The 12,299-nt window shown below is 34.5% G+C and overlaps 1 protein-coding gene across 1 annotated transcript; it reads left to right on the top strand.

Annotated features, from left to right (window-relative positions):
* Window positions 1-41: 41 nt before the first annotated feature.
* On the top strand, window positions 42-11,755 carry LOC136666601 (phospholipid phosphatase 1). The gene is made up of 6 exons (XM_066644904.1): window positions 42-349; window positions 3,042-3,193; window positions 5,734-6,005; window positions 6,543-6,600; window positions 8,236-8,412; window positions 8,920-11,755. Exons 1-6 carry the CDS (start codon window positions 292-294, stop codon window positions 9,031-9,033), a joined length of 831 nt encoding a protein of 276 aa, XP_066501001.1. The 5' UTR covers window positions 42-291; the 3' UTR covers window positions 9,034-11,755.
* The last annotated feature ends 544 nt before the right edge of the window (window positions 11,756-12,299 follow it).

Genomic DNA, 12,299 nt, shown 5'->3' with positions numbered 1-12,299 from the left:
GAAGAGGAGGAGCGAAAGAGATTGACTCAGTGAGGGATTGACCTAACTGTCATGCGATGTGTCGTTGCTGTATAGCAGTAGCTTCGGACCATTTCCTATATTCACGCTAAACAATAGTCGACACGTTAGCAGATGAGGGGCATCATAGTATCGTGATATGGTTTCACTAATGTTATCTGCACTTCATTCAGGAAATATGTCGTGGTTTATTGCTACGGCGTAGCAAGGCCTTAATATGTGAATCTCCGTTCGAAAACATTTCGGAAACAAAGTTAACTCTCAACTACAAAAATGTTTGAGGCTGACGGAATTTTGTACATTCTTCTGGACATTACTTGCCTGGTCCTCGGTGAGTATGACATCTGAAATACTTCCACTAAATATAGACTTAAAGTCTTTTTCTGATCAGTGAAGGAAACGAAGAGTATACAACGGATTCAAACACTTCTTAAGGTTATCGACATAAGAAAGAACTCCGCTACTCCGCTGTGATATCTTCACCCTCTGATTTGTTTCGTCTTTATATACGCTTTTTAAAGTCTATGCAAGGTAGTTGAGGCGCGTTGTTGCTTTCATGGTGAAAGAAACAACTTCAAAGCCAAATATATTCACAAAAATGCGATTAATTGTGTTTTTAAACAGACGGGGTAGAGATGACAATTTTGTGACGTTCATGAATGTGTAGCCTATTAAGGATAATGTCAGGTCATATTAGTTGTATGTCGAGTCTTTCACATATTTTTCATGTTTCTGATAAATAAAGTGTATACAGCATACATATTTAATTCTCAATTTAGTACACTAGTAAAGCATAATATTTTGAAAGCAATATATTTTGCATTAATGTATTTGATTTATATCTCATTTCAGTTAACTTTTTCATTTTCAAAGGGAAACCTTACTGGAAAGGTTGAGGTTTTGGTAATATGTAACAAAATAATCTGTTATTTATTCATTCAGATGAATTATTTTGAACTGACAAAATTACAGTATTCCTGCTGTCCAGCTAGATTCTAATTTGAAAATACAGGCCAAATAATTTTCCAGTTAATGCCTGAAATGCATTTGAAAAGTATTTTGGACAAAATAAGGGTGACATATTTGCTGAATTTTAATGTTGCACATTTGTGAAACATTTGTGAATATGTTGGGATTTTTGAAGAGTCATATGCTGCCATCAAGGCTATATATTTTTCTGATAAACTCATTAAAAACAAATAATAAAAAGACCTCATTTCTTGGTTGTTATAGCATAGTGGGAAACACCAGAACCATATACACAGGCGGTAAGGAACACCATGCTACACCAGTAAGCACCCTTGGACAACATACCTAATGTTACTTCAACCTACCTCTACAAAATGATGTATACATCACATCTTCCAAAAGCTGTAAACAGCATCTAAAATAAGGCATACTATTCAGTTTATTCCTCATAACACTGTGTTGGGGTATGTCAATTTCTGATGAGTTGTTTTGTTTTTTTGCCTTTCCCATATTGCTTCACTTCCTTTCCTTACTGAAGATCTTGTCTCTAAAATGACTTGTATTTTCTTTCAGCATTATGCAAGTTACCTTAAGCCCATTACTCATATATGCTTAAAAATTCTAAAAAATGCTAAATGTTAATGTTAAAATCATGCTAGACACAAGCTAAATAAATATCAGAATTACATTAGACAAAGTTTTAGACAGTAAAAACTAATTACAATCTTTGGCTGTTTTTTAAAAAAAATGTCACTTGGTTTTATGTTTCCTAATAAAAATAAAATACATAAAACAATACATAAAAATACATTAAAAAAAAAAAACAATATAGTTGTAAAGTTGTATAATATAAAATATAAATCTTTAACAGTTCAGGGTCTGGTGCCTACCCGGAATCATCTGGCACAATGCAGGAACACACCCTGGTCGCCAGTCCTCCACAGGGCGACACACACATTGATGGACACTTTTGAGTCGTCAATCCACTTACCAACGCGTGTATTTGGACTGTGGGAAAAAAACGGGTGCTCTGAGGAAACCCACGCAGACACAAGGAGAGCACACCCAGCTCCTCACTGACAGTCACCCAGAGCGGGACCTGGAGCTGTGTGACAGTGACATTACCTGCTGCACCACGTTTCCGCACACAAATGCAAGTTAAAACTCATAAATGCAAATAAGAAACCATTTACAACCATTTACACTTCTCCTGGCCAGAGCTCAGTGGACTGACCTTAGGAGAGACTATTGCCTTACAGGCATTGTCCTTGCCTTACATCTTGTGTCTAAATTTCGATCACATTTTTTTTTAAATGGGTGCTTCTTTACTTTATTTCCTTACGTTTGGCACACCCTGTAGTTCATATTGGAGGCCCCAAGCTGTTGAGCAGTGAAAATTCTATAAAAAGAATGGGAAAACATTTCACTTTCAAAAATACAGCAGTTAATATCTTCAATTACCAAAGGTTTACAGAGTTTTGTTACAAGGCAAGGTTTTTTTAAATTTTTTTTAATTTAAAGAATATTTTTCTATCATCAGATTCAAAATAGGAATATAATTTTCAGTATATCAATCAAGTTTTTCAGTTTCCATATTTAAAACATTTGTTCTTTACTTAGTTACATATAGGGTTCCACAACTTTGCATTTGATCAGCCTACAAAAATTGTGTTTGAAAAAGAGGTATAACTATAACTAATCACACTATCATGATTTCCTAATTCTAAAGAAATGTAAGCTATTTATTATGATTTAACATTTTATGCCACTTTTGGAAGAAATGTTAAGACAGACCCTTCAAAACAAACATAGTATTGTCACTCAAGGCTAGTTACAACCATTCTTGGCTAAGTGTCACTGTGTTGTTTCACCAGTCACATGAAAAAGTTGTACTTGGTGGCACATAGTAACAATGGTTATTTATTCAAATGAAGAATGCGACCCCATGTGATAGTGTCTTCATGAGTTGTCTATCTGCTATTCTAAGTTGTATAACAATATAAATTAGAATAAGATCAATTAAAATAAGTTATTTATTTAAAACATTTTTTCAGCTGGACTTCCATTTGCTGTGCTGAATCTCCAGCATAATCCATTCAAAAGAGGATTCTTTTGCAGCGATGACACCATCAAATACCCCTACAAAGAAGATACTATATCGTACCAGTTGTTGATGGGAATAATGATTCCTTTTGCATTAATTATGGTAAGTACCTTTTATATTATACAGGTGCATCACATTAAATTAGAATATCATCAAAATTAATGTATTTCATTAATTCAGTTCAAAATGTGAAACTCAAATATTATATAGATTCATTACAAACAGAGTGATTTTTTTTCAATGGTTTATTTTGTTTAATGTTGGTGAATATGGCTTACAGCCAATGGAAACTAATTATCTCAGAAAATTAATATAATCGACACAAACACCTGCAGAGCTTTCCTAAGCCTTTAAAACGGTCTCTTAGTCTGGTTCAGTAGGCTACACATTCATGGGGAAGACTGTTGATTAGACAGATGTCCAAAAGGCAGTCACAGACACCCTCCTGCAGTATCCAAGCATATTAATGGATAGTTGAATGGAAGGAAAATATGGTAGAGAAAGGTGTGCAAGCAACAGGGGTAACTGCAGGATTGTCAAGAAAAGGCCATTCAAAAATTTGGGGGAGATTCACAAGGAGTGGACTGCTGCTGGAGTCAGTGCTTCAAGAGCCACTACACACAGATGTATCCAGGACATGGGCTACAACTGTTGCATGCCCTGTGTCAAGCCACTCGTGACCCAGACACAACACAACACCAGAAGCATCTTAAACTGGGCCAAGGAGAAAAAGACCTGGACTGTTGCTCAGTGGTCCAAAGTTTTGTTTTCAGATAAATGTAAATTTTGCATTTCATTTGGAAATTAAGGCCCCAGAGTCTGGAGGAAGAGTGGAGAGGCACACAATCCAAGCTGCTTGAAGTCTAATATGAAATTTCCACAATCAGTGATGGTTTGGCGCAGCCATATCATCTGCTAGTGTTGGTCCACTGTGTTATAAAGTCCAAATTTTTTGGGATTTCATACTTCCATTTGCTGACAACCTTTATGGAGATGCAGATTTCATTTTCCAGCAGGACTTGGTGCCTGTTCACTCTGCCAAAAGTCCCAATACCTGGTTTAATAACCACAGCATCTCTGTGCTTGATTGGCCAGCAAACCCATCTGTCTTAAACCCCATAGAGAATCAAATGGGGTATTGTCAAGAGGAATATGAGAAACACCAGAACCAGCAATGAAGACTAGCTGAAGGCTGCTATTAAAGCAACCTGGGCTTTTAAAACACATCAGTATTGCGACAGGCTGATCGCCTACATGCCACACAGCATTGATGCAAAAGGAGACCTGACCAAGTATTGAGTGCCTATACTGTACATACTTTTCAGTAGGCCAACATTTCTGTATAAAAATGTTTTTTTAATTATTTTATTTAATATTTTTTTAAATATTTAATGTTATTTAATATTCTAATTTTCTGATATAATAATTTTTGGTTTTTCATTGGCTGTAATCAATAATCTTCAATATTAAACGAAATAAACGCTTTAAATAGATAATTCTGTTTGTAATTGATCTTATATTAAAAATATTATTACTTATTAATAAGTTTATTAGTTTTAAACAATATGTCTCTGAATTACTGAAATAAATTAACTTTTGATGATATTTTATTGAGATGCACCTGTAAGTGAAGCTTCATGATCCATATATTTCAGTTAGGAATTTTTAAGGAATTTTGAAGAAAATTGTTCTCCTACTTCAAAGATTTACATTTTTACATAAACCTACAATGTAGGAACAAATATTTTATTACTCATTATTCAATTTGTTAGTAGTTGGCTCCAGGTGCCTCAGAGTCTCCCATTTCACTTTATACTTTTCCATCAAGTTAAGCTGTGAGTGCTCCACAATGGGTGCATCTAAATTTAACTGAAAAAGTGGTGTCTACAAACATTTGGGCTTAATAATGTAATGTAACCGGTGTTCTTATATATAATCTTAAAAATCATGAAAAAATAAAATTCTTTGCTCTCTTTGCACATGTGAATAATAATAATAAAAAAAGTATAACATTATGTTCCAGGAATAGAACATATCTCAGCTTTGGAATTATTCAGGCAGTACAAAAAAAAAAATAGTATATTACTTTTGAATGTAAGGCATGCATCATCAGAAGATTATTTTACGTTTACACTAAGAGCAGTGGAAAATTTTATGGCTTGTTTGTGTAAACTTACACTTAAACAAACCAATTAGATACTTGCCTGTTGACACAGTGTCCTGCCATCCTGTGTGGAAAGAGAAGCTGTATGTGCCCTCATATGTAATGCTGCCACTGTGGAAATATTTCACTTCCGTTAAAAGTGTACATAAGTTGTTTAAGTAAAAAAATAATCCACTAAATTATTTACTTATAAATAAGGGGGGGGGGCATATACAAAAATGCTAAACTAACATATGACATTGTTATCAAGTGAGACAAGATTAATACCAGCGACTAATTATTACAATGTATTTTTCTTTTGTACTTTAATTGTATGTTTTGCAATTTATTATTAGTTGTCTAGTTTTTTTCTTTCATATTTTCTATTTTTAAAAAAGACTAAAAGTAAACTAAATAAGAATTTAGTTTTACTTTTTTACAAACAAACTAATCTATTGACATATAGATTGATGCATATTTTTAAATGTCTCTTCTACAGATTGTTGTTGGAGAGTGTCTTTCTATTTATCTGAGATTGAGATCTTCTTTCATCAATGACTACATTGCATGTATTTACAAAGCAGTTGGTTCCTTTGTGTTTGGAGCAGCAGTAAGTCAGTCCCTGACAGACATTGCCAAGTACACCATTGGTCGGTTGAGGCCACATTTCCTGACTGTGTGCAAACCCAACTGGGGCCTTGTTGATTGTAAGTCAGGCTACATTGAGAAATTCTCATGCACGGGAGACAAGACAGAGATTAATGAAGGCAGGTAAGTACTGCTAAAAAAAGATTATGAAGTCTGCAAATGTAAAGTGTTATATTCTTTCATTATCTGTAACCACTTATCCAGTTCAGGGTTGTGGTGGGTCCAGAGCCTACCTGGAATCTTTGGGCGCAAGGCAGGAACACACCCTGTAGGGGGCGCCAGTCCTTCACAGGGCAACACACACTCGCACATTTACTGACACATACAGACACTTGAGTTGCTAGTCCACCTGGGAGGAACCCGGCACACCCGGAGGAAACCCACGCAGACACGGGGAGAACACTCCAACTCCTCACAGAGGGTCACCTAGAGCGGGCATCGAACCCACAACCTCCAGGTCCCTGGAGCTGTGTGACTGTGACACTACCTGCTGCGCCACCGTGCTGCCCTAGTGTTATATTGATAATATTAAAATTATTTTAATACCTGTTTTTTCACACTGCAATTTTTCTTTAATAATGCACAGAATATTATTGAAGCTATTTATGATGACCTATTGCACATTATGGTTGTTTAACTAGTTTCTGGTTATTGTTATAGGCTTTCATTTTATTCTGGACATTCATCCTTTTCTATGTACTGTATGCTGTTTCTTGCAGTAAGTATAATATACCATTATAAGGTCCCTATACAAAAAAAATTATTTATCCATTGATATTACTCTGCTTTGCCAAGAAAGTTGGGACACAAACTGTGAATAAAAACTGAATGCAATGATGTGGAGATGTCAAATTTCAATATTTTATTTGTAATAGAACATAGATGACAGATCAAAAGTTTAATCTGAGTAAATGTAACATTTTAAAGGAAAAATGTTGTTTCAAAATTTCACAGTGTCAACAAATCCCCAAAAAAGTTGGGACAAGTAGCAATAAGTGGCTGGAAAAAGGAAATTGAGCATATAAAGAACAGCTGGAATTAACACTAATTAGGTCAATTGACAACATGATTGGGTATAAAAAGAGCTTCTCAGTGTGTCAGTGTCTCTCTGAAGCCAAGTAGTTAAAAGGATCACCAATTCCACCATTGTTGCGCAGAAAGATACTGCAGCAATACCACAATGGTATTACCCAGCGTAAAATAGCAAAGACTTAAGTTATCATCATCAAAAGATTCAGAGAATCTGGAACAATTGCTGTGCGTAAGGGTCAAGGCCGTAACACTCTACTGGATGCTCGTGATCTCCGGGCCCTTAAACGTCACTGCACCTCAAACAGGAATGCCACTGTCAAGGAAATAACAGAATGGGCTCAGGAATACTTCCAGAAAGCATTGTCAGTGAACACAATCCACTGTGCCATCCGTTGTTGCCAGCTGAAACTCTACAGTGCAAAGAGGAAGCCATATCTAAGCAAGCTCAGAAGTTTGCACTGGGCCAGGGGTCTTTTAAAATGGAGTGTGGCAAAATGGAAGACTGTTCTGTGGTCAGATGAGTCACGATTTAAAGTTCTTTATGGAACACTGGGATGTCATGTCATCTGGACCAGAGAGGACAAGGATAACCCAAGTTGTTATCAATGCTTCGTTCAGAAGCCTGCATCACTGATGGTATGGGGTTGCATGGGCAGCTTGCATGTCTGGAAAGGCACCATTAATGCAGAGAACTATGTTCAGGTTCTAGAACAACATATGCTCCCATCTAGACGTCATCTTTTTCAGGGAAGACCCTGCACTTTTCAACAAGATAATGCCAGACCACATTCTGCAGCAATCACAACATCATGGCTACGCAGGAGAAGGATCCAGGTACTGAAATGGCCAGCCTGCAGTCCAGATCTTTCACCTATAGAGAACATTTGGTGCATCATAAAGAGGAAAGTGTGACAAAGAAGGCCCAAGATGATTGAACAGTTAGAGGTCTGTATTAGACATGAATGGGAGAGCATTCCTATTTCTAAACTTGAGAAACTGGTCTCCTCTGTCCCCAGACGTCTGTTGAGTGTTGTAAGAAGGGGGGATGCCACACAGTGGTAAAAAAATGGCCTTGTCCCAACTTTTTTGGGATTTGTTGATGCCATGAAATTTTGAAACATATTTTTCCCTTAAAATGATACATTCTCCCAGTTTAAACTTTTGATCTGTGATTTGTTCCATTCTGAATAAAATATTAGATGTTGGCACCTCCACATCATTGCATTCAGTTTTTATTCACAATTTGTTTACTGTCCCAACTTTTTTGGAATCCGGTTTGTATGATGATGATCATAATAGTGCTGTTTTTTACTTTTAAAAGCTGTATTTGCAATCAAGAATGCAAGCAAAATGGGCAAGATTGTTGCGGCCAACTCTCCAATTCTTCCTAATTGCTGCATCTCTCTATGTGGGCCTATCACGAGTTTCAGACTATAAGCATCACTGGAGTGATGTTCTCACTGGACTCATACAAGGAGTCATTGTGGCAGTATTTACTGTAAGTAGTATACTATTTCAGTAATTCTAGGCTATCTTTCAAACTTTAATTCACAAAAGGTGGAAGCAAGGAGAAAACAGAAAGCAGAGTATTGTAAATATACATGTTGGTCCATATATTTAAAAAAACATAACGTCCAGAAATTGACAACTTCTCTTGGCTTTGATTAATCTGAAATAGCCTGATATACAATAGAAATGGTCTGATGAGTCAGTTCTTATTACACATCTCTGATGGCTCCAATGAAGCTAAAAGATATGTACACAATTTGGAGCAGCATATCTATCCTCCAAGTGATGGCTTTGTCAGGGAAACCCAAGCCACATTCTAAGTTATGCCTCTGTAATAAGTTAATAAATAAATAAAAGCTACATTCATTGTTTATTAGAGTTTTCATGGTATGAAGATTTGCACTAATAATAACTATTTGGTGCCAGTAGTATAAAGAATTTTTAGAAGTATGAAGTTCCAATTGTAAAATAAACTGACACTTTTCCTCCAATGCAGGTTTTTTGTGTAACTGATTTTTTCAAGACTGAACCTAAGGGGCACAAAGAAGAGATCTCACATACAACTTTACAAGAGACCACAAGCAATGTTAATCACTATGGAAGTACTTAAATTGTATCTTGAGGGAAAAATGTGGGAAAATACTCAGAGTGCACCTCAGAGGTGTTTGGGCGTATTTATTGTTTCGTGTGTTACTGTTTCTAAGTAAAACAAGTAAACACATCTTCAACAGGGACGCACCTACAAAAAATGTTTTCTGATGTGCCATATTGAAATAACATTAGCATGTGCCAGTTTTTATACATTTATTCTGTATTATTTCCACTATGCTACATTTACCAAAAATACACAGCTGTGCTCTAAAACTAGCAGGAAATACCCTATTTATTTGTTTCCTGTAGAGGATGCTTTAACTTATTTGTTGAAAAATCACCTCTTCTGACCTAAAATGGTACCCAGACATGGCACACTGGTTAATATTGCTGCCAAATTTATAACTGGTCTCCCTCACATTCCAAGTGCGTAATAGCTGGAAATGGCTTTTATACTGTAACAATCAGTTACATATCCTGAATTTACAAACCCCATTTGAAATAAAAAAATGCTGTGCAAAATTCTAAAATGCAATGACATACAAATAATTTAAACCCTATATTGAATTGAGAATGTAATTTTTAATTTTTTTTTTTAAATATATGCCCCTTTTGAATTTGATGCCAGCATGTCCCTAAATATTTGGGACATGGCAACAAATCCTGGTAAAAGCCTAGTTTTGCCAGACCACCATTAGCAATATAGCTATTGTAACAGAGGTGTTTTTGTTTACATGTAGTTTTTTTTTTTCAGAAATGGAAAAAAAGCACAAATTTTGTTCATAATATATAACACCGGCATCAGTGTTTTTCTTGTTCATTTTATTTAAAAAGGTAAATACTAGATGATGATCTACCACCAAAGAACAAGAACGTTTTTGTTGAAAAAAAATGTTAAACATTGCAATTACTTATTTATTGAATGTAACCGGTTAGAGTAAAACACGTTTAGTTTAATGAGGCTATGTGCTAACGCAGAACCAGAAACACACATGGAGCGTGTTCCTTTTTTTATTTCCTATTATTCAGCCACAGTTCGCTCTGAAGAGCCTACTCTTTGGTTGAAGCTGGGAACTAATTTTGCTTGTGAGCCAGTGTATGTTGGTGGAAACACGCCAAATGTGAAGTATGGTTGAATTTACAATACAGCTGAACTAACAGTTCCTACTCGCGCATGCACTCTTTCAAAATTAGGAGTCAGGCAGTTGGCAAAAGTGTATTCTAAAATAACTCTCTCTCACGTTCTCTCTCATATATATTTCACACACACACGGAACCTCACACAGAAGTTTATTCAGAAATAAAGTTGGAAAACTGTTCACCATTCTGTACCAGATGAGCGGGTTAACAGTGCATGTGTTAAAGAAACAAACAATCATTTGAAATATTGTCTCTGTGCTATTATCGATTAAATATAGTGTTTAATTATATGCACGTTGTTGCATTTTTCTTTTTAAATATATACATTGTTCCCGGTGTCCCAGACTTTATGGAAATGGAGTTTGTAGATTTCAATGGATCTACTTAAATAGAACTACATTTACAATGAACATTCCATTGAAGCTGGTTTTAAATTTGGTGCTACGTTTGCTAAAGGAACTCAGCCAAAATGTTTCACATTTTAAAATGGACTGTCTTTTTTGTTTTATGAAGAGCACATTCATTAACCATTCCGTATTTTTCTCCAGAAAGATAATGCATTTTTTTATATAGTAGTTTTTGAGCTAACTTCATATACTTTTTGCATTTTATAAGCTTGAATCATAAGCATTTATGTTAAAGAATGTTTTCTAGATTTCCAGTGTGCAAATGAAGTTGTAAATAATAGCAAATGACATTCAAATTTTGTTTTTATACCAGGTCCAATCAGGAATTTCAATTGACATGTACATTTTTGCAATAATTAACATTGCTATTCACATTTCCTACTTTATACAACTTGAACACAGCAATGTACAAATAAATAATATAAAAGAGGGTTGAAAGTCTTAGGAATAAACTTGTTTAACAACTATTTCTGGTATTGTTCAAATTTTACTGTCACTTATCACGGTGCTTTTTGATAAATTACATTCTTAATGGGATTCTAATTGAAAATAAGCACATATTTTATGCAGATAATGGTCTGCAGCTTTTAATGTACATTCATTTAACCCTTGAAAAACTTAGCCTTATGCAAATGTCATGCCGCATTTGCTTTGTTTTCCCAATACTGATTGATATTATATAAGGGAATGTCAAATGGAGAATGCAGAACTGCACTGAATATTGCTTTTTAGGTATGTAGTTAATGTTTTTAAGGCTAATAAAATGTAACCTTTAAAATGCTTTAGAAAATCATGGAATAAAGACTTTTGTAAGCATTGGATTTCTTAGTCCAGTTTTTCAAATTGTACTATTTTAAATGATCATATAATTATTCTGAACATTTTACTAATATTCTAAACAGTTTTGTTACTGTGCTAATAGAGGTTAATATGCTGACCAATATATTTAAAGAAATGAATATGTGTATGTTGGTTTAGATCTACTTATATTACTTAATATATTTCAGTATTTCCTTAGCTGTTAGTACATGGCTGATGATAGTATATCAGTTGCCCTGAAAAAATAAAATCATGCTTAAATGAGAAGGTGAAGTCTGAACATTGTCAGTAAATCAAAATCTCTTACGTCTTGTATCCACAAAGGCCTCAACAAGCATGGGCCTTTCTGTTTTCTGTATTTCTTGTTTTCTGAGTTTCAAAGCAATCTGATTAAAATGCTAATTGTAAATTCTCCTCAAAAATCCACAATTATTTAAATAAAAACCTATTCGCACCATAAGATTTAAAAAAAAAAAAAAAAAAAAAAAAAAAAAAAAAAAAAAGTTTGGTTAAATAATGCAAGTGCATTTCTTTTAAATAAATAATTACAATAAAAATACAAACGTTTGTGTGCCTTTGAATATGTTTGTTTTATATACTAAGTTAAAATTAAAAAGGTTTTGCTTAAAAAGAACACACTTCTGCACATTTTATGGGACAGTTCTTTTTGTTATTATTTGCTGTATTCAACAAATTTAAGAGAAAACTATAAACCTTGTCTTTTGAGAATGTTATCACGTAGTATATTATTTAATAAACATGCCAAATATAGAAAATATGCCCTCATTTGTTTAATGTTATGAATGTGTTTTCCTTTTATCATCAGAAATTTACCCAAAAAAATTGAGATGTCCAAATGTTAATGTAATTTAAATGTAATTATATGCATATTGGTCTAATATGAACAGAAATGTCTTGA

This window comes from Hoplias malabaricus, chromosome 14 (genome assembly GCF_029633855.1).
Source record: "Hoplias malabaricus isolate fHopMal1 chromosome 14, fHopMal1.hap1, whole genome shotgun sequence".
In the NCBI taxonomy this organism is placed as follows: domain Eukaryota; kingdom Metazoa; phylum Chordata; class Actinopteri; order Characiformes; family Erythrinidae; genus Hoplias; species Hoplias malabaricus.
This window is presented reverse-complemented; position numbering and strand designations above follow the sequence as displayed.

What these genes read in the sequence shown, in the direction of transcription:
- LOC136666601 (XM_066644904.1), top strand. Translation starts at nt 292, where the DNA reads ATGTTTGAGGCTGACGGAATTTTGTACATTCTTCTGGACATTACTTGC. An exon ending in ACAGAGATTAATGAAGGCAG is followed by an intron (nt 6,006 to 6,542) that starts GTAAGTACTGCT and finishes TTATTGTTATAG; the next exon opens with GCTTTCATTTTATTCTGGAC. An exon ending in TCATTGTGGCAGTATTTACT is followed by an intron (nt 8,413 to 8,919) that starts GTAAGTAGTATA and finishes CCTCCAATGCAG; the next exon opens with GTTTTTTGTGTAACTGATTT.